The sequence below is a fragment of the Pseudophryne corroboree genome, chromosome 5, assembly GCF_028390025.1.
Source record: "Pseudophryne corroboree isolate aPseCor3 chromosome 5, aPseCor3.hap2, whole genome shotgun sequence".
In the NCBI taxonomy this organism is placed as follows: Eukaryota; Metazoa; Chordata; class Amphibia; order Anura; family Myobatrachidae; genus Pseudophryne; species Pseudophryne corroboree.
The window spans coordinates 635,425,379-635,450,837 of record NC_086448.1 but is presented as its reverse complement, the minus strand read 5'-3'; the positions used below and the strand labels follow the sequence as shown (position 1 = coordinate 635,450,837).

Here is a 25,459-nt window from a genome sequence, read left to right as displayed (position 1 = left end):
AGCAGTGAGTTGTGATGACATATCAGACATCATAGTCTTAAGAGCCCCTAACCAGGAGGGCCCTGGTCCTCCTCCCCCAGCCCCCTCATTGAGTTGTGAAGATTGGCTCCATTGTTCACATGAAACAATCAGATGATAAGGGAGAGAATCTGGTGTGGCAGACACTGCAGAGTGTGTGTTTACCCATGTTCACAGTAATCACAATGACATACACACAGACAGTAATACTCTGCAAGCCTGCCCTTACTGTATGTGAGAGGAGACACACAGAGAGAGACACCAGCACACCCCTGCTGTACAGCCCCAGTGAGGCTGACAGCAACTATAACAGTGAAAAACTAATAATTTCTGTGCTGTATAGGACACAGATTGTGTACAATAGCAGCTCTCCCCCTTTGCTACACCCTGTACCAGTTTTCCAGCGTGTCTTAGGAATCAGGAAGAGCTGTGTGTGCTTGCTGCTGCATTAAGCAGAGGAAGGTGCCAAAATGCCTCTGGTCCCGCTCTGAGGTAGTGTGGCATGCTGCAATTGGACAGCTAAGGCGCAGTGCCCCACTGAACAAACAACCTCTCTGGACGGTGGTGCTGCAGCGGGGGAAGCGGCTCTGACACCTCGCAAGGACGGTGACTGTCACCCCCACCCTCTTCCCAACTCCCACGGTGCAGGTATGCTGTTGCCCAAACAGCATACCGAAAATAATACAAGTTTAAAAGAAATTGAAGAAAACTCTCTGGAGCTGCAGTGATGTGCATCCTCTCCTGAGGGCACTTTTTTTTAAACTGCCTGTGGAGGGGAGGGGAGGAGCCAGCACACTCACTGAAGAAATTTAAAGTGCACCGGCTCCTTTGGACCCAGTCTATACCCCATCATACTAAGTCTCCCCAATATCCTTTATGGATGCTAGAGAAAATAAGATTTTACTTACCGATAAATCTATTTCTCGTAGTCCGTAGTGGATGCTGGGGACTCCGTCAGGACCATGGGGATTAGCGGCTCCGCAGGAGACAGGGCACAAAAATAAAGCTTTAGGATCAGGTGGTGTGCACTGGCTCCTCCCCCTATGACCCTCCTCCAAGCCTCAGTTAGGATACTGTGCCCGGACGAGCGTACACAATAAGGAAGGATTTTGAATCCCGGGTAAGACTCATACCAGCCACACCAATCACACCGTACAACTTGTGATCTGAACCCAGTTAACAGTATGACAACGTAGGAGCCTCTGAACAGACGGCTCACAACAAGAACAACCCGATTTTTTTGTAACAATAACTATGTACAAGTATTGCAGACAATCCGCACTTGGGATGGGCGCCCAGCATCCACTACGGACTACGAGAAATAGATTTATCGGTAAGTAAAATCTTATTTTCTCTAAACGTCCTAGTGGATGCTGGGGACTCCGTCAGGACCATGGGGATTATACCAAAGCTCCCAAACGGGCGGGAGAGTGCGGATGACTCTGCAGCACCGAATGAGAGAACTCCAGGTCCTCTTTAGCCAGGGTATCAAATTTGTAGAATTTTACAAACGTGTTCTCCCCCGACCACGTAGCTGCTCGGCAGAGTTGTAATGCCGAGACCCCTCGGGCAGCCGCCCAGGATGAGCCCACCTTCCTTGTGGAATGGGCCTTGACAGATTTAGGCTGTGGCAGGCCTGCCACAGAATGTGCAAGTTGAATTGTGCTACAAATCCAACGAGCAATCGTCTGCTTAGAAGCAGGAGCACCCAGCTTGTTGGGTGCATACAGTATAAACAGCGAGTCAGATTTTCTGACTCCAGCCGTCCTTGAAATATATATTTTCAATGCCCTGACAACGTCCAGCAACTTGGAAGCCTCCAAATCGCTAGTAGCCGCAGGCACCACAATAGGCTGGTTCAGGTGAAACGCTGACACCACCTTAGGCAGAAAATGAGGACGCGTCCGCAGTTCTGCCCTGTCCGAATGGAAAATCAGATATGGGCTTTTATACGATAAAGCCGACAATTCTGACACTCTCCTGGCTGAAGCCAGGGCCAGTAGCATGGTTACTTTCCATGTAAGATATTTAAAATCCGCCGATTTGAGTGGCTCAAACCAATGGGATTTGAGAAAATCCAAAAACTACATTAAGGTCCCACGGAGCCACTGGGGGCACAATCGGGGGCTGTATATGTAGTACTCCTTTTACAAAAGTCTGGACTTCAGGAACTGAAGCCAATTCTTTCTGGAAGAAAATCGACAGGGCCGAAATTTGAACCTTAATGGACCCCAACTTGAGGCCCATAGACAATCCTGTTTGCAGGAAATGTAGGAATCGACCCAATTGAAATTCCTCCGTGGGGGCCTTCCTGGCCTCGCACCACGCAACATATTTTCTCCAAATGCGGTGATAATGTTGTGCAGTCACCTCCTTCCTGGCTTTAACCAGTGTAGGGATGACCTCTTCCGGAATGCCTTTTTCCTTTAGAATTCGGCGTTCAACCGCCACGCCGTCAAACGCAGCCGCGGTAAGTCTTGGAATAGACACGGTCCCTGCTGAATCAGGTCCCGTCTTAGAGGTAGAGGCCACGGATTTTCCGTGAGCATCTCCTGAAGTTCCGGGTACCAAGTTCTTCTTGGCCAATCCGGAGCCACGAGTATCGTTCTTACTCCCCTTTGCCGTATAATTCTCAGTACTTTGGGTATGAGAGGCAGAGGAGGAAACACATACACTGACTGGAACACCCACGGTGTTACCAGAGCGTCCACAGCTATTGCCTGAGGGTCTCTTGACCTGGCGCAATACCTGTCCAGTTTTTTGTTGAGGCGAGACGCCATCATATCCACCTTTGGTTTTTCCCAACGGTTCACAATCATGTGGAAGACTTCTGGATGAAGTCCCCACTCTCCCGGGTGTAGATCGTGTCTGCTGAGGAAGTCTGCTTCCCAGTTGTCCACTCCCGGAATGAACACTGCTGACAGTGCTATCACATGATCTTCCGCCCAGCGAAGAATCCTTGCAGCTTCTGCCATTGCTCTCCTGCTTCTTGTGCCGCCCTGTCTGTTTACGTGGGCGACTGCCGTGATGTTGTCCGACTGGATCAACACCGGCCGACCCTGAAGCAGGGGTTTTGCCAGGCTTAGAGCATTGTAAATCGCTCTTAGCTCCAGTATATTTATGTGAAGAGACATCTCCAGGCTTGACCATACTCCCTGGAAGTTTCTTCCCTGTGTGACCGCTCCCCAGCCTCTCAGACTGGCATCCGTGGTCACCAGGACCCAGTCCTGTATGCCGAATCTGCGGCCTTGTAACAGATGAACACTCTGTAACCACCACAGAAGAGACACCCTTGTCCGTGGCGATAAGGTTATCCGCTGATGCATCTGCAGATGCGATCCGGACCATTTGTCCAGCAGATCCCACTGAAAAGTTCGTGCGTGGAATCTGCCGAATGGGATTGCTTCGTAAGAAGCCACCATCTTTCCCAGGACTCTTGTGCATTGATGCACAGACACTTTTCCTGGTTTTAGGAGGTTCCTGACAAGTTCGGATAACTCCCTGGCTTTCTCCTCCGGAAGAAACACCTTTTTCTTAACCGTGTCCAGAATCATTCCCAGGAACAGCAGACGTGTTGTCGGGGTCAACTGAGATTTTGGGAAATTCAGAATCCACCCGTGTTGTTGCAGCACTACTTGGGTTAATGCTACTCCGTCCTCCAGCTGTTCTCTGGACCTTGCCCTTATCAGGAGATCGTCCAAGTAAGGGATAATTAATACGCCTTTTCTTCGTAGAAGAAACATCATTTCGGCCATTACCTTGGTAAAGACCCGAGGTGCCGTGGACAATCCAAACGGCAGCGTCTGAAACTGATAATGACAGTTTTGCACCACGAACCTGAGGTACCCTTGATGTGAAGGGCAAATTGGGACATGCAGGTAAGCATCCTTGATGTCCAGGGACACCATAAAGTCCCCTTCTTCCAGATTCGCTATCACTGCTCTGAGTGACTCCATCTTGAACTTGAATTTTTGTATGTACAGGTTCAAAGATTTCAGATTTAGAATAGGTCTTACCGAGCCGTCCGGCTTCGGTACCACAAATAGTGTGGAATAATCCCCCTTTCCCTGTTGTAGGAGGGGTACCTGCTGAGAATACAGCTTGTGAATGGCTTCCAATACCGTCGCCCTGTCTGAGGGAGACGTTGGCAGAGCAGACTTTAGGAACCGGCGAGGGGGAGACTTCTCGAATTCCAACCTGTAACCCTGAGATATTATCTGCAGGATCCAGGGGTCCACCTGTGAGCAAGCCCACTGCGCGCTGAAATTCTTGAGTCGACCCCCCACCGTTTCTGAGTCCGCTTGTAAAGCCCCAGCGTCATGCTGAGGGCTTTGCAGAACCCGCGGAGGGCTTCTGTTCCTGGGAAGGAGCTGCTTGCTGCCCTCTCTTACCCTTTCCTCTGCCTCGGGGCAGATATGACTGTCCTTTTGCCCGCTTGTTCTTATAGGACCGAAAGGACTGCGGCTGAAAAGACGGTGTCTTTTTCTGTTGGGAGGGGGTCTGAGGTAAAAAGGTGGATTTCCCGGCCGTTGCCGTGGCCACCAGATCCGATAGACCGACGCCAAATAATTCCTCCCCTTTATACGGCAATACTTCCATATGCCGTTTGGAATCCGCATCACCTGACCACTGTCGTGTCCATAAACTTCTTCTGGCAGATATGGACATCGCACTTACTCTCGATGCCAGAGTGCAAATATCCCTCTGAGCATCTCGCATATAAAGAAAAGCATCCTTTAATTGCTCTAAAGTCTGTAAAATACTGTCCCTATCCAGGGTATCAATATTTTCAGTCAGGGAATCCGACCAGATCACCCCAGCACTGCACATCCAGGCTGAGGCGATGGCTGGTCGCAGTATAACACCAGTATGTGTGTATATACTTTTTAGGGTAGTTTCCAGCCTCCTATCAGCTGGATCCTTGAGGGCGGCCGTATCAGGAGACGGTAACGCCACTTGTTTTGATAAGCGTGTGAGCGCCTTATTCACCTTAGGGGGTGTTTCCCAGCGCGCCCTAACCTCTGGCGGGAAAGGGTATAATGCCAATAACTTTTTTGAAATTAGCACTTTTCTATCTGGGTTAACCCACGCTTCATCACATACATCATTCAATTCCTCTGATTCAGGAAAAACTACAGGTAGTTTTTTCACCCCCCACATAATACCCCTTTTTGTGGTACTTGCAGTATCAGAGATATGCAAAGCCTCCTTCATTGCCGTGATCATATAACGTGTGGCCCTACTTGAAAATACGTTTGTTTCTTCACCGTCGACACTAGATTCAGTGTCCGTGTCTGGGTCTGTGTCGACCGACTGAGGTAAAGGGCGTTTTACAGCCCCTGACGGTGTCTGAGACGCCTGGGCAGGTACCAACTGGTTTTCCGGCCGTCTCATGTCGTCAACTGATTTTTGTAATGTGCTGACATTATCACGTAATTCCATAAACAAAGCCATCCATTCCGGTGTCGACTCCCTGGGGGGTGACATCACCATTATCGGCAATTGCTCTGCCTCCACACCAACATCGTCCTCATACATGTCGACACACACGTACCGACACACAGCAGACACACAGGGAATGCTCTATTGAAGACAGGACCCCACTAGCCCTTTGGGGAGACAGAGGGAGAGTTTGCCAGCACACACCCAAGCGCTATAATATATATATGGGAACAACCTTATATAAGTGTTGTATCCTTATAGCAGCTTAAATATATAAAATATCGCCAAAAAAAGTGCCCCCCCTCTCTGTTTTACCCTGTTTCTGTAGTGCAGTGCAGGGGAGAGTCCTGGGAGCCTTCCTCACAGCGGAGCTGAGCAGGAAAATGGCGCTGTGTGCTGAGGAGAATAAGCCCCGCCCCCTATTCCGGCGGGCTTTTCTCCCGGAGTTTGAGATATCTGGCAGGGGTTAAATACATCCATATAGCCTCAAGGGCTATATGTGATGTATTTTTTAGCCATAAAAAGTATTATACATTGCTGCCCAGGGCGCCCCCAGCAGCGCCCTGCACCCTCCGTGACCTAATGGTGTGAAGTGTGTGACAACAATGGCGCACAGCTGCAGTGCTGTGCGCTACCTTCATGAAGACTGAAAAGCCTTCTGCCGCCGGTTTCTGGACCTTCAATCTTCAGCATCTGCAAGGGGGGTCGGCGGCGCGGCTCCGGGACGAACCCCAGGGTGAGACCTGTGTTCCGACTCCCTCTGGAGCTAATGGTGTCCAGTAGCCTAAGAAGCCAATCCATCCTGCACGCAGGTGAGTTGAACTTCTCTCCCCTAAGTCCCTCGATGCAGTGAGCCTGTTGCCAGCAGGACTCACTGAAAATAAAAAACCTAAAACTTTTTCTAAGCAGCTCCTTAAGAGAGCCACCTAGATTGCACCCTGCTCGGACGGGCACAAAAACCTAACTGAGGCTTGGAGGAGGGTCATAGGGGGAGGAGCCAGTGCACACCACCTGATCCTAAAGCTTTATTTTTGTGCCCTGTCTCCTGCGGAGCCGCTAATCCCCATGGTCCTGACGGAGTCCCCAGCATCCACTAGGACGTTTAGAGAAATAAGGGCTAGGGTATTTACCTCTGGAACAATGACTCTGACGGAACTCCCCTTCAGCTGACACCACCAGATCAGAAAACACATGTTGACATTAGGACCAGGTCAACATGATGAAAATCAAGCCTGGTTGGACTAGTGCTAAACTGCATGCCAAAAATTAGGCATTGAAGTAAGTGGCAGGAAGCATCTTAACAGCCATGGTCCAGCCCCTGCACTGTGCCATCCTGGTGTGCTGGGACCTGTGGGAAAGTCTCATACCTTTGGAACCTCCTACCTGATGTGGATTCTCACCCAACAAGCACCCAAGAAAATACACAGCATTCATTTCCTTATTCTCCCCATCTGCAGGTGCTGGGTTTTTATGAACTATTCCATGTATCTGGTTTCGTTTCAACACCACAAACACTTGGGTTGTGCAACTGGGGTGTGGTATGATATGTCAATATTCATAATGTCAACACTGACAAATGTCTACATCCATGATGTAGACACTGATGAAATGTCGACATGATGGAATTTTAACAATGTGGACAACATAACTGTAGACATGGTTAGTGTCGACCTAATGACTACATCCCATGCAACTGCAGTCTGGAAAGAGTAGGACACCGAAAGGCTCAATTTGATGGAAGAATAGTGGAAAATATTATTCCACTATTCCTCTGGATGCCACTAAAAATTGCCTTGTGCCCAGTCCAAGGTACATGTAGGAATAGCAACGGCGCTCACCTGCAAGAGCACCCCTTGAGATAACCGTGCCAGTCTGAGCCAGGGCTATAGTCTAAGCCATAATGTAGCTCTTGAAGCTCACAAAACAAGGTTGTGTTGCTCTTTCCTCTGTTTGCTCCAAAAAAAAGTCATGGGACCCAGTGGAAGTAACAATTCTCCCCTGGGGCCGCTGACCGCCCCCCTTTGGCCTCCACTCCAGTTGGATCTCATGGTGTGTGGACTGGTCAGTGGAAGATCTCCAACAACTGTCCTCCTCGTTACAAAGGGTTATCACTGCCGCCACCTCTTCTGTTTCACAGAAGTAGCAGCTTCTGGAGTTTTAACAGACACTTTTCCTCCCAATAGGAAGGTGAGGTTGCAGAATGCTTTGATCCTGAGAATTACCAGTGTCCCGAAAGCTGAATGATCTGTGCTCTGTAGCTGGTGATGTATACCCGTTGTCAGGGCTTGCACCATTCAAAACATCAAGTTTTCAATTTAGTCAAGGAGTGCTAGCCATTTGTTTAGAGCCAAAGCCATCCTCCTCCTTATAAGGGTGAGCATGCAGCAGTGTCCTAAATTTGTAGAGGCAATGAGGCGACTTCTGATGTCACTGGGGGGAGGGAGACTCAAATCTGCTTCTGGTATTGAAATCTCTTTGGCAGTTGTGCCCTGCCAGAGTATTAGACTTCACCTCCAAGCTTCAGAGTGTCTCAACCTTGCTATATTCATTTAACTGTGGATGATCTGGCCTGTTTCTGACTTTTCTCTGCAGTTTCCAATTGGACATGTTGTGTAAAGTATATTACAGACCCTGGCTTCTGTCTAGATCATTCTCTTACTATTCTTGATCCATTACCAGATCTGGCTTGAGGACTACTCTCATAGGTCACATTTGTAAACAACACAGGGGGCCGCAAACTGTATGCTGAGCAGGTTCACTGGTGACAACCACTGTACGTTAGACTCTGCTCCACTGTCATTGTTTATCCGTGCTGGTAGACAAGATCGTCAAATCTGTCCAGAATCATAACATCCAAGGGCCTGGGTAAAACCACCATTGATTTACAATTTTTGGGAGCTAGGATTCCAGCACCAGCAGTTTTGGCATGCCATGCATTCAGTCTATACGAATACCTCGTATACAGTACCTGGGAGATAGACGCCTAGTCCAAAAAGGCTCTAGAGCCCCCTCCATTCTCTGGGAGTGGTCCTATTAGGGCCTGAAATGTATACAATGACTTTCAAAAAGTCCTCAGTTTCAACCCTATTTGCCCCTACGGTAACGCAAGCGTTCAGTCCTCGGAGATCTGTAAAGGGCTACAGGGAGTTAGAACGGCCTGTTCAACTAGGTGACCAGCTCTCAAGTCTTTAGATAAACAGTCAGCTCATTTGGATGCTCCTGTGAGGAGGGACAGTCTGTTTCTCTTTGAGAACTGTGGTTCAATTCCACCACATGAAGTCTGGGATACATTGTAGAACTTATTTTTCACTGCAGGTCTTCTTGTAGACAAAGAAAAAAAAAAAAACAGTTTTGCCATGAGAAAAGATAGTCAGTCTCCTCTTTGCACTGGAGTAGTTATATTATTCCCAGAGCAGCAGAAAGGATTGGGTTTTTATGCCAATCATTTTCTGGTCCAGAAACGGATTTGTTTATTTTGACCTATTCTGAATCTGAAGTTCCTCAACTTTCTGTTGAGGATGGACAGGTTCACAATGGAATCCTTGCAGACAACTGCATAGAACATGGCAAATTCATGGCATCCATGGGCATTAAGGATATGTACATACATTTTCCAAACTTCAGTTTGCGGCCCTACCCTTTATCCTGGCCACAGTATTATTCAGAATTTCAAGCAATTCAACCCGATTCTCACAAAGCGGATGATCTTCTAGCTATAGTGACTGGTTAAGTAAATGTTGGCTCACAGATAGGGTCAGTGATAGGAGTCATTGCATGAAGGTCCTGGGGCAGACCTTGGGAGACTGAAATTTGCCACTTCATTGGTAGGCATTCCAGATTGAACCAGTATAGAATTTCAACAAGTATCATCAGTCAGCTCTTCAAACTGTTCCCAGGTGAGCTCCACTTGTGACAATCTCAACAAGAATTGTCCATTTTTCATATGGAACTAGATAATGGTGATCACAGACAACAGCCTGCTGGGAGGCTCAGTTACAGACTGCTGAAGTGCCTTCCAGTTCGCTATCTCATAGCATGAAGCTGTTTCAGGGCTGGGTATTGTAAGTCTACCTTCCTCATCTATCACGATAACAGGCTCAAGCTTACTTTTCAGCCGATCATGATCTCCAGATTCTGTCTGAATCAGGACATTGCATTCCTGGCCTTAGGTGTGGATAAGTCTCCAGAAGAAGAGGGCTCACAGTTCTCTGTATGTTGTCAGAGCATTGTGATCTATGACTGAAGATTTATAAAAGACCAATGATTTGTTAGTTCCATACGATACCAACAAGAGAGGTTTTCAGATAGACCATTACCAGGTAGATAACTTTGGGAATATGGTAGGTTTACTTTGCAGTAGGACTGCCACTCGCTAAAAAGGGGAAGGTGAACCTCTTGGAGGTTTTGAGAAAATTGGATGTTAGTACTATTTTCTACTGGAGGAAAGTGAACTCCCTCCCTTTACACAAGTGGTTCCCAAACTTTTTTTGAATAACGGTTTCCTAGAGTATTGGAATTTTTTTCACAGCACATCTATGCCAAAAAATTCTTATTGAGAAATTCAGAAAAAATATTAAATTAAGTAAATTGTTTTCAGTTATGTGGCGAGGGGCGGATTAACTTCTGTTTGTCCACATATTTTATGATTGGAAGCCACCAGTACTGGTTTTGTCTATTACATTGATTGTAAATAATTTAAATTGGTACCGGACCACCAACCCAGGGCACCCCTGCAAGTGTCCCAAGTCACCCCAGGGTTAGAGAACCACTGCTTTACAATCTTTGTATTCTGTTCTGGTTCATGGTTTCTTTTACGATTATCCTTGTTAAAACGGACAGCAATTTTTCCTTCCATCTCGGTCTGCACTCCCGGCCTGTCCGTTAGAGCTTTGATAGATAAAACTGAAATTTCAGGCAATCACTAGGTATATAGGGGGGAGGAGCATGAGCTTTCTTCAGTAAATTTAAGGTGCTCGTGCTCAGGGCACTGCTCTCTATTCCCTTTGTTTTTCCAGTGTCCCCCAATGGACTATGAGAAAATAAGAATTTACTCACCGGTAATTCTATTTCTCGTAGTCCGTAGTGGATGCTGGGAACTCCGAAAGGACCATGGGGAATAGCGGGCTCCGAAGGAGGCTGGGCACTCTAGAAAGATTTATGACTACCTGGTGTGCACTGGCTCCTCCCACTATGACCCTCCTCCAAGCCTCAGTTAGGACACTGTGCCCGGACGAGCGTACACAATAAGGAAGGATTTTGAATCCCGGGTAAGACTCATACCAGCCACACCAATCACACCGTATAACTCGTGATATTATACCCAGTTAATAGTATGAAACAATTGAGCCTCTCAACAGATGGTTCAACAATAACCCGATTTAGTTAACAATAACTATGTACAAGTATTGCAGATAAACCGCACTTGGGATGGACGCCCAGCATCCACTACGGACTACGAGAAATAGAATTACCGGTGAGTAAATTCTTATTTTCTCTGACGTCCTAGTGGATGCTGGGAACTCCGAAAGGACCATGGGGATTATACCAAAGCTCCCAAACGGGCGGGAGAGTGCGGATGACTCTGCAGCACCGAATGAGAGAACTCCAGGTCCTCCTTAGCCAGGGTATCAAATTTGTAGAATTTTGCAAACGTGTTTGCCCCTGACCAAGTAGCAGCTCGGCAAAGTTGTAAAGCCGAGACCCCTCGGGCAACCGCCCAAGCTGAGCCCCCTTCCTTGTGGAATGGGCATTGACAGATTTTAGCTGTGGCAGGCCTGCCACAGAATGTGCAAGCTGAATTGTACTACAAATCCAACGAGCAATAGTCTGCTTAGAAGCAGGAGCACCCAGCTTGTTGGGTGCATATAAAATAAACAGCGAGTCAGATTTTCTGACTCCCGCTGTCCTGGAAACATATTTTCAGGGCCCTGACAACGTCTAGCAACTTGGAGTCCTCCAAGTCCTTAGTAGCCGCAGGCACCACAATAGGCTGGTTCGGGTGAAACGCTGACACCACCTTAGGGAGAAACTGGGGACGAGTCCTCAATTCTGCCCTATCCATATGGAAAATCAGATAAGGGCTTTTACATGATAAAGCCGCCAATTCTGATACTCGCCTGGCCGAAGCCAAGGCCAATAACATGACCACTTTCCACGTGAGATATTTCAGATCCACGGTCTTTAGTGGCTCAAACCAATGTGATTTTAAGAAAACTCAACACCACGTTGAGATCCCAAGGTGCCACAGGAGGCACAAATGGGGGCTGAATATGCAGCACTCCTTTTACAAATGTCTGAACTTCAGGTACTGAAGCTAGTTCTTTTTGAAAGAAAATCGACAGAGCCGAGATCTGTACCTTAATGGAACCTAATTTTAGGCCCATATTCACTCCTGCTTGCAGGAAATGCAGAAATCGACCTAGTTGAAAATCCTCTGTTGGGGCCCTTTCGGCCTCACACCATGCAACATATTTCCGCCATATGCGGTGATAATGATTTGCTGTAACCTCTTTCCTGGCTTTAATAAGCGTAGGAATGACTTCTTCCGGAATGCCCTTTTCCTTTAGGATCCGGCGTTCAACCGCCATGCCGTCAAACGCAGCCGCGGTAAGTCTTGGAACAGACAGGGCCCTTGCTGTAGCAGGTCTTGTCTGAGCGGCAGAGGCCACGGGTCCTCTGAGATCATCTCTTGAAGTTCCGGGTACCACGCTCGTCTTGGCCAATCCGGAACCCAGAGAATTGTGTTTTCTCCTCGCCTTCTTATTATTCTCAATACCTTTGGTATGAGAGGCAGAGGAGGGAACACATAAACTGATACACCCACGGTGTCACTAGAGCGTCCACAGCTATCGCCTGAGGGTCTCTTGACCTGACGCAACACCTCTCTAGTTTTTTTGTTTAGGCGGGACGCCATCATGTCCACCTGTGGACAATCCCACTGATTTACAATCATTTGTGATTTTCCGCCCATCGGAGAATTCTTGTGGCTTCTGCCATTGCCATCCTGCTTCTTGTGCCGCCCTGTCGATTCACATGGGCGACTGCCGTGATGTTGTCTGACTGGATCAGCACCGGTTGGTGTAGGAGCAGGGATTTTGCTTGACTTAGGGCATTGTACATGGCCCTTAGTTCCAGAATATTTATGTGAAGGGAAGTCTCCTGACTTGACTATAGTCCTTGGAAGTTTCTTCCCCTTGTGACTGCCCCCCAGCCTCGAAGGCTGGCATCCGTGGTCACCAGGACCCAGTCCTGTATGCCGAATCTGCGGCCCTCTAGAAGATGAGCACTGTGCAGCCACCACAGAAGAGACACCCTGGTTCTTGGAGACAGGGTTATTAAACGATGCATCTGAATATGCGATCCGGACCACTTGTCCAACAGGTCCCACTGAAAGATTCTGGCATGGAACCTGCCGAATGGAAATGCCTCGTAAGAAGCTACCATCTTTCCCAGGACCCGCGTGCAGTGATGCACCGATACCTGTTTTGGTTTCAGGAGGTCTCTGACTAGAGAAGACAACTCCCTGGCTTTCTCCTCCGGGAGAAACACTTTTTTCTGGACTGTGTCCAGAATCATACCCAGGAACAGTATACGTGTAGTCGGAACCAGCTGTGACTTTGGGATATTCAGAATCCAGCCGTGCTGGCGCAGCACTTCCTGAGATAGTGCTACTCCCACCAACAACTGTTCCTTGGACCGTGTCTTTATTAGGAGATCGTCCAAGTACGGGATAATTAAAACTCCCTTTTTTTTTGAAGGAGTATCATCATTTCGGCCATTACCTTGGTAAACACCCTCGGTGCCATGTACAGTCCAAACGGCCGTGTCTGGACTTGGTAATGGCAAACCTGTACCACAAATCTGAGGTACTCCTGGCGAGGATGGTAAATGGGGACAAGCAGGTAAGCATCCTTGATGTCCCGGGATACCATGTAATCCCCCTCGTCCAGGCTTGCAATAACCGCCCTGAGCGATTCCATCTTGAACTTGAATTTTTTTATGTATGTGTTCAAGGATTTTAAATATAAAATGGGTCACACCGAACCATGCGGTTTCGGTACCCCAAACCGTGTGGAATAGTAACCCCGTCCTTGTTGAAGTAGGGGCACCTTGAGTATTACCTGCTGGGAATACCGCTTATTAATCGCCTCTAGCACAGCCTCCCTGCCTGAGGGAGTTGTCGGCAAGGCATATTTGAGGAAACGGCGGGGGGGGAGACATCTCGAATTCCAGCTTGTACCCCTGAAATACTACTTGAAAGAAACAGGGATCCACCTGTGAGCGAGCCCACTAATTGCTGACATTTTTGAGACGGCCCCCCACCGTACCTGGCTACACCTGTGGAGCCCCCGCGTCATGCTGTGGACTCACAGGAAGCGGGGGAAGAATTTTGATTCTGGGAACAGGCTGACTGGTGCAGCTTTTTCCCTCTTCCCTTGTCTCTGTACAGAAAGGAAGCGCCATTTGACCCGCTTGCTTATCTGAAGCCGAAAGGACTGTACCTGATAATACAGTGCTTTCTTAGTCTGTGAGGAAACCTGAGGTAAAAATATTTCTTCCCAGCAGTTGCTGTGGATACGAGGTCCCAGAGACCATCCCCAAATAATTCCTCACCCTTATAAGGCTCTATGCGCCTTTTAAGTCAGCATCACCTGTCCATTGACAGGTCTCTAATACCCTCCTGACAGAATGGACATTACATTCATTTTGGATGCCAGCCGGCAAAATATCCCTCTGTGCATCCCTCATATATAAGACGACGTCTTTAATATGTTCTCATATTAGCAAACTAGTATGCTTGACAGGGTCACCGACCACGCTGCAGCAGCACGATCTGCAGGTCTCAGTCTAGTACCTGAGTGTGTAAATACAGACTTCAGGATAGCCTCCTGCTTTTTAACAACAGGTACCTTCAAAGTGGCCGTTCCTAAAACAGCAGTGCCACCTTTTTTGACAACCGTGTGAGCGCCTTATCCACCCTAGGGGATATCTCCCAGCGTAACTTATCCTCCTGGCGGGAAAGGGTACGCCATCAGTAACTTTTTAGAAATTACCAGTTTCTTAACAGGGGAACCCACGCTTTTCACACACTTCATTTATTCATCTGATGGGGGAACAAAACAGTGCCTGTTTTTTCTCCCCAACCTAAAACCCATTTTTAGAGGTGCTTGGGTTAATGTCAGAAATGTATAACACATTTCTTATTGCCGGGATCAAGTCACGGATGTTCCTAGTGGATTGTGTATATGTCTCAACCTTGTCGACACTGGAGTCAGACTCCTTGTCGACATCTGTGTCTGCCATCTGAGAGAGCGAGCGTTTTTGAGCCCCTGATGGCCTTTGAGACGCCTGGGCAGGCGCGGGCTGAGAAGCTGGCTGTCCCACAGCTGTTACGTCATCCACCCTTTTATGTAAGGAGTTGACACTGTCGGTTAATACCTTTCAGCTATCCATCCACTCTGGTGTCTGCCCCACAGGGGGCGACATCACATATATCGGCCTCTGCTCCGTCACCATATAAGCCTCCTCATTCAACATGTCGACACAGCCGTACCGACACACCGCAGACACACAGGGAATGCTCTAAACGAGGACAGGACCCACAAAAGCCCTTTGGGGGGACAGAGTGAGAGTATGCCAGCACACACCAGAGCGCTATATAATGCAGGGACTAACTGAGTTATGTCCCCTATAGCTGCTGTTTCTATATAATGTATACTGCGCCTAAATTTAGTGCCCACCCCTCTCTTTTTTAACCCTTTTCTGTAGTGTAGACTGCAGGGGAGTGCTAGGGAGCTTCCTTCCAGCGGAGCTGTGAGGGAAAAATGGCGCCAGTGTGCTGAGGGAGATAGCTCCGCCCCTTTTCCGCGGCCTATTCTCCCGCTTTTTTATGGAATCTGGCAGGGGTATTTACCTCATATATAGCCCCTGGGGCTATATATTGAGGTATTTTTGCCAGCCAAGGTGTTTTTATTGCTGCCTCAGGGCGCCCCCCCCAGCGCCCTGCACCCTCAGTGACCGGAGTGTGAAGTGTGTGAGAGGAGCAATGGCGCACAGCTGCAGTGCTGTGCGCTACCTTGGTGAAGACTGAAGTCTTCATGCCGCCGATTTTCCGGACCATCTTCTTGCTTCTGGCTCTGTAAGGGGGACGGCGGCGCGGCTCCGGGACCGAACACCAAGGCTGGGCCTGCGGTCGATCCCTCTGGAGCTAATGGTGTCCAGTAGCCTAAGAAGCCCAATCCGGCTGCAAGCAGGCGAGTTCGCTTCTTCTCCCCTTAGTCCCTCGCTGCAGTGAGCCTGTTGTCAGCAGGTCTCACTGAAAATAAAAAACCTAAGTCTATCTTTCTTTCTACGAGCTCAGGAGAGCCCCTAGTGTGCATCCAACCTCGGCCGGGCACAAAATCTAACTGAGGCTTGGAGGAGGGTCATAGTGGGAGGAGCCAGTGCACACCAGGTAGTCATAAATCTTTCTAGAGTGCCCAGCCTCCTTCGGAGCCCGCTATTCCCCATGGTCCTTTCGGAGTTCCCAGCATCCACTAGGACGTCAGAGAAAAGAATTTACCTTTAGTACAAAATCCCATTTTACAATTTATAGTGTAAAAGGTAAAAACTGCAGAGGAGTTTGATTCAAAATAATTGTATTTGTTGGACTAAAATGGAACAGAGCATTGGGGCTGGTAATTTTTTTAAAAATGGCATCCGCAAGGCCTCCAAATTTGCTATCAGTTACTCTGTGTTATAAAGGAACCATTACCTTCTAACATGGTCTTAATTTCCTTGTCCTGTGCCACATCACCAGCTGTTTGTCCTCCTCCATTTATTATGGTGGCATCTGCATTGGACTCCAATAATAACATCACCAGCTCCTAATCAAAGGAAATAAATTAAGCTATGCTTTGCCTGAAAAATGTGTAAACCAATTGCAATTTGCATTTTTTTTAAGTTAGTAAAACATTACTAAAAGGCTCCAACTCAAATGCTTTTATACAGGACAAATGCATTTTCTAGTATACATGGGCTGTAACAATGCTCCAATTAATGAGATAAATTATTTATGCAAACATTTGATCAATATTGGCAATGCTGCAAGAAATGGTTACAAGCAGTGCAGGTTTTTTTTTCTAAAAATAAAAGTAAAAAAAGAGTTAATCTGAAGTTCCAAAATAATGTTTTTGTTTTGATTTTACTTTGTAAGTCTGCTATGCACTGCATATTAACTTTACGGTATCTAGATGTACACTGGCAAACAACATTGATGCAAATAGTTTGTTATTAATTTTATCCCTGTCTCCTACTACTCCGTTGCACGGCAGCTGTAGTAAGAAAGCATGCTTTTCACCTTACGTCCAGTAAAGGCAGCTCGGTGTAAAGGAGTGTCCCCCATGTCATTCAGAACGTTAATATCTGCTCCAACCTGCCAAAATTAAAGAATAGGCGAGTTACAAGTCTGGGATATCAATCTCTGTATAGCAAGTAGATGACATTCATTTGGTAACTTCAAGTTCTTAAACATCCAATCACTTCGTCTCTCAGTGACACTAGACAGATTATTCCTAGTAGATCATGATAACGTAACAAGGTCTGTAGCAAACGGTATCCAGTCTATAGATCTACACTAAAAAGGTCTACAGTCCATAGGTCTACCACTAATGGTAGACATGCATTAGGTCGATAGGATCAAAAATTCGACATGTAAATGGTAGACAGCTCAACAGGTCGAAAGGGTCAAAAGGTCAACACACAAATGGTAGACACAATTTTTATTTATTTTTTCCTCTTTTTCAACTATTTCATACGTTACCATCCACAAGAACTACGATTGGGAATAGTAACCTGTGCCAAGCGCAGCAGTAGCGGAGTGAGGCACCTTGCCCGAAGCATGGCGAGCAAAGCGAGGGGACGCAGTACACTATTGGTGCTTATTTATGGCAGAAAAGTCACAAAACACACCAAAAAAATAAAAATGTGTCTACCTTTTTGTCGACTATCTCCATGTCGACCTTTTGTTCCTGTCAACCTTTTGACCCTGTCGATCTTATTAACTATCTACCTATTCTATGTCGACCTTTTCAACCCTGTCGACCGAATGCATGTCTGCCATTAGTGGTAGACCTATCAACTGTAAACCTTTTTAGTGTAGATCTAATAATCCACACCATAGCAATCTACCAGCAGAAAAAAAAAAAAAAAAATGTATGGAGACCTTTCCTATTATCCGTGAGGATACAAAAGCTTCCGTATCACAGAGGAATGTAAAAGGTATGTAAAATGTATCTGAGATTATATAAATTTATTGTCACAAAATAGGATTTTAGTACCTACCTGTAAATCCTTTTCTCCTAGTCCTTAGAGGATGCTGGGGACTCCAAAAGGACCATGGGGTATAGACAGGATCCGCAGGAGCTTGGGCACACTACAAAGACTTTGACTGGGTGTAAACTGGCTCCTCCCTTTATGCCCCTCCTCCAGACCTCCGTTATAGGAACTGTGCCCAGGAGAGACTGACATTTCGAGGAAAGGATTTTTGTTTAAACCAAGGGCGAGAAACCTACCAGCCCACACCACAAACATACCGTACAACCGGAGTATCAGGAAACCAGATAACAGTATGAATTAACAGCAACAAGCTGAATATAACTAATACACAACCCGCGTGTAAACAATATTAACCAGTAATAATACCCTGCAAGTAACAGTCCGCACTGGGATGGGCGCACAGCATCCTCTACAGACTAAGAGAAAAGGATTTACCGGTAGGTACTAAAAATAAGATTTTACTTACCGATAAATCTATTTCTCGGAGTCCGTAGTGGATGCTGGGGTTCCTGAAAGGACCATGGGGGAATAGCGGCTCCGCAGGAGACAGGGCACAAAAAGTAAAGCTTTTCCAGATCAGGTGGTGTGCACTGGCTCCTCCCCCTATGACCCTCCTCCAGACTCCAGTTAGGTACTGTGCCCGGACGAGCGTACACAATAAGGGAGGATTTTGAATCCCGGGTAAGACTCATACCAGCCACACCAATCACACCGTACAACTTGTGATCTAAACCCAGTTAACAGTATGATAACAGCGGAGCCTCTGAAAGATGGCTTCCTTCAACAATAACCCGAATTAGTTAACAATAACTATGTACAATTATTGCAGATAATCCGCACTTGGGATGGGCGCCCAGCATCCACTACGGACTCCGAGAAATAGATTTATCGGTAAGTAAAATCTTATTTTCTCTATCGTCCTAGTGGATGCTGGGGTTCCTGAAAGGACCATGGGGATTATACCAAAGCTCCCAAACGGGCGGGAGAGTGCGGATGACTCTGCAGCACCGAATGAGAGAACTCCAGGTCCTCCTTAGCCAGAGTATCAAATTTGTAAAATTTTACAAACGTGTTCTCCCCTGACCACGTAGCTGCTCGGCAAAGTTGTAATGCCGAGACCCCTCGGGCAGCCGCCCAAGATGAGCCCACCTTCCTTGTGGAGTGGGCCTTTACAGATTTAGGCTGTGGCAGGCCTGCCACCGAATGTGCAAGTTGGATTGTGCTACAGATCCAACGAGCAATCGTCTGCTTAGACGCAGGAGCACCCATCTTGTTGGGTGCATACAATATAAACAACGAGTCAGATTTTCTGACTCCAGCTGTCCTTGCAATATATATTTTTAATGCTCTGACAACGTCCAGTAACTTGGAGTCCTCCAAGTCACTTGTAGCCGCAGGCACTACAATAGGCTGGTTCAGATGAAATGCTGACACCACCTTAGGGAGAAAATGCGGACGAGTCCGCAGTTCTGCCCTGTCCGAATGGAAAATCAGATATGGGCTTTTGTAAGATAAAGCTGCCAGTTCTGACACTCTCCTGGCCGAAGCCAGGGCTAGAAGCATGGTCACTTTCCATGTGAGATATTTCAAATCCACCTTCTTTAGTGGTTCAAACCAATGAGATTTTAGAAAGTCCAAAACCACATTGAGATCCCACGGTGCCACTGGAGGCACCACAGGAGGCTGTATATGTAGCACTCCCTTAACAAAGGTCTGGACTTCAGGGACTGAAGCCAATTCTTTGTGAAAGAAAATCGACAGGGCCGAAATTTGAACCTTAATAGATCCCAATTTGAGACCCATAGACAATCCTGATTGCAGGAAATGTAGGAATCGACCCAGTTGAAATTCCTCCGTCGGAGCACTCCGATCTTCGCACCACGCAACATATTTTCGCCAAATTCGGTGATAATGTTGCACGGTTACTTCCTTCCTTGCTTTAATCAAAGTAGGAATGACTTCTTCCGGCATGCCTTTTTCCTTTAGGATCCGGCGTTCAACCGCCATGCCGTCAAACGCAGCCGCGGTAAGTCTTGAAACAGACAGGGACCCTGCTGAAGCAAGTCCCTCCTTAGAGGTAGAGGCCACGGATCTTCCGTGATCATCTCTTGAAGTTCCGGGTACCAAGTCCTTCTTGGCCAATCCGGAACCACTAGTATCGTCCTTACGCCTCTTTGCCGTATAATTCTCAATACTTTTGGTATGAGAGGCAGAGGAGGAAACACATACACCGACTGGTACACCCAAGGCGTTACCAGCGCGTCCACAGCTATTGCCTGCGGATCTCTTGACCTGGCGCAATACCTGTCCAGTTTTTTGTTGAGGCGAGACGCCATCATGTCCACCATTGGTCTTTCCCAACGGGTTACCAGCAAGTGGAAGACTTCTGGATGAAGTCCCCACTCTCCCGGGTGAAGATCGTGTCTGCTGAGGAAGTCTGCTTCCCAGTTGTCCACTCCCGGGATGAACACTGCTGACAGTGCTATCACATGATTCTCTGCCCAGCGAAGAATCCTTGCAGCTTCTGCCATTGCACTCCTGCTTCTTGTGCCGCCCTGTCTGTTCACATGGGCGACTGCCGTGATGTTGTCCGACTGGATCAACACCGGTTTTCCCTGAAGCAGAGGTTCTGCCTGGCTTAGAGCATTGTATATTGCTCTTAGTTCCAGAATGTTTATGTGAAGAGACGTTTCCAGGCTCGTCCATACTCCCTGGAAGTTTCTTCCTTGTGTGACTGCTCCCCAGCCTCTCAGGCTGGCGTCCGTGGTCACCAGGATCCAATCCTGTATGCCGAATCTGCGGCCCTCCAATAGATGAGCACTCTGCAACCACCACAGAAGAGACACCCTTGTCCTTGGAGACAGGGTTATCCGCAGGTGCATCTGAAGATGCGACCCTGACCATTTGTCCAACAGATCCCTTTGGAAAATTCTTGCGTGGAATCTGCCGAATGGAATTGCTTCGTAAGAAGCCACCATTTTTCCCAGGACTCTTGTGCATTGATGTACAGACACCTTTCCTGGTTTTAGGAGGTTCCTGACAAGCTCGGATAACTCCTTGGCTTTTTCCTCCGGGAGAAAAACCTTTTTCTGAACCGTGTCCAGAATCATCCCTAGGAACAGCAGACGAGTTGTCGGCATTAACTGGGATTTTGGAATATTCAGAATCCACCCGTGCCGTTTTAGCACTTCTTGCGACAGTGCTAATCCCATCTCTAGCTGTTCTCTGGACCTTGCCCTTATTAGGAGATCGTCCAAGTATGGGATAATTAATATGCCTTTTCTTCGAAGAAGAATCATCATCTCGGCCATTACCTTTGTAAAGACCCGAGGTGCCGTGGACAATCCGAACGGCAGCGTCTGAAACTGATAGTGACAGTTTTGTACAACGAACCTGAGGTACCCCTGGTGTGAGGGGTAAATTGGAACGTGGAGATACGCATCCTTGATGTCCAAGGATACCATAAAGTCCCCCTCTTCCAGGTTCGCTATCACTGCTCTGAGTGACTCCATCTTGAACTTGAACTTCTTTATGTACAGGTTCAAGGACTTCAGATTTAGAATAGGCCTTACCGAGCCATCCGGCTTCGGTACCACAAAAAGAGTGGAATAATACCCCTTCCCTTGTTGTAGAAGAGGTACCTTGACTATCACCTGCTGAGAGTACAGCTTGTGAATGGCTTCCAAAACCGTCTCCCTTTCGGAGGGGGACGTTGGTAAAGCAGACTTCAGGAAACGGCGAGGTGGATCTGTCTCTAATTCCAACCTGTACCCCTGAGATATTATCTGCAGGATCCAGGGATCTACCTGCGAGTGAGCCCACTGCGCGCTGTAATTTTTGAGACGACCACCCACCGTCCCCGAGTCCGCTTGAGAAGCCCCAGCGTCATGCTGAGGCTTTTGTAGAAGCCGGGGAAGGCTTCTGTTCCTGGGAAGGAGCTGCCTGTTGCTGTCTCTTCCCTCGACCTCTGCCTCGTGGCAGATATGAATAGCCCTTTGCTCTCTTATTTTTAAAGGAACGAAAGGGCTGCGGTTGAAAAGTCGGTGCCTTTTTCTGTTGGGGAGTGACTTGAGGTAGAAAGGTGGATTTCCCGGCTGTAGCCGTGGCCACCAAATCTGATAGACCGACTCCAAATAACTCCTCCCCTTTATACGGCAAAACTTCCATATGTCGTTTTGAATCCGCATCGCCTGTCCACTGTCGCGTCCATAAAGCTCTTCTGGCCGAAATGGACATAGCACTTACCCGTGATGCCAGTGTGCAGATATCCCTCTGTGCATCACGCATATAAAGAAATGCATCCTTTATTTGTTCTAACGACAGTAAAATATTGTCCCTGTCCAGGGTATCAATATTTTCAATCAGGGACTCTGACCAAACTACCCCAGCACTGCACATCCAGGCAGTCGCTATAGCTGGTCGTAGTATAACACCTGCATGTGTGTATATACTTTTTTGGATATTTTCCATCCTCCTATCTGATGGATCTTTAAGTGCGGCCGTCTCAGGAGAGGGTAACGCCACTTGTTTAGATAAGCGTGTTAGCGCCTTGTCCACCCTAGGAGGTGTTTCCCAGCGCTCCCTAACCTCTGGCGGGAAAGGGTATAATGCCAATAATTTCTTTGAAATTATCAGCTTTTTATCAGGGGCAACCCACGCTTCATTACACACGTCATTTAATTCTTCTGATTCAGGAAAAACTATAGGTAGTTTTTTCACACCCCACATAATACCCTGTTTAGTGGTACCTGTAGTATCAGCTAAATGTAACGCCTCCTTCATTGCCAAAATCATATAACGTGTGGCCCTACTGGAAAATACGGTTGATTCGTCACCGTCACCACTGGAGTCAGTGCCTGTGTCTGGGTCTGTGTCGACCGACTGAGGCAAAGGGCGTTTCACAGCCCCTGACGGTGTTTGAGTCGCCTGGACAGGCACTAATTGATTGTCCGGCCGTCTCATGTCGTCAAACGACTGCTTTAGCGTGTTGACACTATCCCGTAGTTCCATAAATAAAGGCATCCATTCTGGTGTCGACTCCCTAGGGGGTGACATCCTCATATTTGGCAATTGCTCCGCCTCCACACCAATATCGTCCTCATACATGTCGACACACACGTACCGACACACAGCAGACACACAGGGAATGCTCCTAACGAAAACAGGACCCACTAGCCCTTTGGGGAGACAGAGGGAGAGTTTGCCAGCACACACCAAAAGCGCTATATATAACAGGGATAGCCTTATAATAAGTGCTCCCTTATAGCTGCTTTATATATATCAAAATATCGCCATAAATTTGCCCCCCCTCTCTGTTTTACCCTGTTTCTGTAGTGCAGTGCAGGGGAGAGACCTGGGAGCCGTCCTGACCAGCGGAGCTGTGAGAGGAAATGGCGCCGTGTGCTGAGGAGATAGGCCCCGGCCCTTTTCCGGCGGGCTCGTCTCCCGCTATTTAGTGAATCCAGGCAGGGGTTAAATATCTCCATATAGCCTCTGGGGGCTATATGTGAGGTATTTTTAGCCTTTATATAGGTTACATTTGCCTCCCAGGGCGCCAGCGCCCTGCACCCTCAGTGACTGCGTGTGAAGTGTGCTGAGAGGAAAATGGCGCACAGCTGCAGTGCTGTGCGCTACCTTTAGAAGACTGCAGGAGTCTTCAGCCGCCGATTCTGGACCTCTTCTGACTTCAGCATCTGCAAGGGGGCCGGCGGCGCGGCTCCGGTGACCATCCAGGCTGTACCTGTGATCGTCCCTCTGGAGCTGATGTCCAGTAGCCAAGAAGCCAATCCATCCTGCACGCAGGTGAGTTCACTTCTTCTCCCCTCAGTCCCTCGTTGCAGTGATCCTGTTGCCAGCAGGACTCACTGTAAAATAAAAAACCTAAGCTAAACTTTTTCTAAGCAGCTCTTTAGGAGAGCCACCTAGATTGCACCCTTCTCGGCCGGGCACAAAAATCTAACTGGAGTCTGGAGGAGGGTCATAGGGGGAGGAGCCAGTGCACACCACCTGATCTGGAAAAGCTTTACTTTTTGTGCCCTGTCTCCTGCGGAGCCGCTATTCCCCCATGGTCCTTTCAGGAACCCCAGCATCCACTAGGACGATAGAGAAATCCTATTTTCTCTTACGTCCTAGAGGATGCTGGGGACTCCAAAAGGACCATGGGGTCTATAACAAAGCTTCAGAACGGGCGGGAGAGTGTGGACGACTCTGCAGCACCGATTGAGCAAACATGATGTATTCATCAGCCAGGGTATCAAACTTGTAAAACTTAGCAAAGGTGTTTGAACCCGACCACATACCTGCTCGGCAAAGCTGAAGTGCTGAGACCCCTCGGGCAGCCGACCAAAACAAGCCCACTTTTCTGGTAGAATGGGCCTTTACTGACTTCGGCAACGGTAGCCCAGCCGAAGAATGAGCTTGCTGAATTGTATTACAAATCCAGCGTGCAATAGTTTGCTTAGAAGCAATCTTGTTGGAAGCATACAGGACAAACAAAGCCTCTGTTTTCCTGGTAAGAGCCGTTCTGGCGACGTAAATTTTCAAAGCTCTTACAACATCAAGAGACTTTGGAACCGCCACAGCATCTGTAGCCACAGGCACCACAATAGGTTGGTTAATGTGAAACGAAGAAACCACCTTCGGCGGAAATTGTTGACGAGTCCTCAATTCTGCTCTATCCGAATGGAAGATCAAATACGGACTCTTGTGAGATAAGGCCGCCAACTCTGACACTCGCCTGGCAGACGCCAGAGCCAAAAGCATGACCACCTTCCAAGTGAGAAACTTTAACTCAACCCTACGCAAAGGTTTAAACCAGTGAGATATAAGAAACTGCAACACCACTTCAAGATCCCACGGCGCCATAGGCGGCACAAATGGAGGATGGATATGCAGGACTCCCTTCGCGAAAGTCTGAACCTCTGGAAGGACGGCCAATTCCTTTTGAAAGAAAATAGAGAAAGCCGAAATCTGCACTTTGATGGAACCCAATTTCAGGCCTGCATCAACGCCTGCCTGCAAAAAATGGAGAAACTGACCCAAGTGAAATTCCTCCGCAGGAGCAGCTTTGGTTTCACACCACGAAACATACTTTCTCCAAATACGGTGATGATGTTTCGCCGTAACCTCCTTCCTAGCCTTAAGGAGAGTGGGGATGACCTCCCCAGGAATACCTTTTCGAGCTAAGATTTGGTGCTCAACTTCCACGCCGTCAAACGCAGGAAGCGGAGGGAACACATATACCGACTGAAACACCCACGGAGTTACCAGGGCGTCCACTGCACTGGCTTGGGGGTCTCTTGACCTGGAACAATACCTCGGAAGCTTCTTGTTGAGGCGAGACGCCATCATGTCTATCAGAGGAATTCCCCAACACCCCGTCACTTCTGCAAATACCTCTTGGTGAAGAGCCCACTCTCCCGGATGGAGATCGTGTCTGCTGAGGAGGTCTGCTTCCCAGTTGTACACGCCCGGAAGGAAGACTGCTCACAGAGCGCTCACGTGCTGTTCCGCCCAGCGAAGAATTCTTGTGGCCTACGCCACCGCTGTTGTGTTGTCCGACTGGATCAGGACAGGACGACCCTGAAGAAGGCTCTTTGCTTGTAGCAGGCCGTTGTAAATGGCTCTTAACTCGAGAACATTTATGTGAAGATTCCTGGTTTGACCATTTTCCCTGGAAATTTCT

General features: G+C 47.9%; 1 protein-coding gene across 2 annotated transcripts in view; it reads right to left on the bottom strand.

Annotated features, from left to right (window-relative positions):
- Positions 1-25,459, bottom strand: part of OSBPL1A (oxysterol binding protein like 1A) — a 537,997-nt gene that overhangs the window by 426,304 nt on the left and 86,234 nt on the right. Inside the window, exons 4-5 of one of the 2 annotated variants that reach the window (XM_063923609.1) lie at positions 16,799-16,873; positions 16,214-16,325 (exon numbers count right to left, since the gene is read on the bottom strand). In XM_063923609.1, coding sequence (XP_063779679.1) covers positions 16,214-16,325; positions 16,799-16,873 — 187 coding nt within the window. The remainder of the gene's footprint in view (positions 1-16,213; positions 16,326-16,798; positions 16,874-25,459) is intronic. The other variant, XM_063923608.1, reaches the window with a different exon arrangement.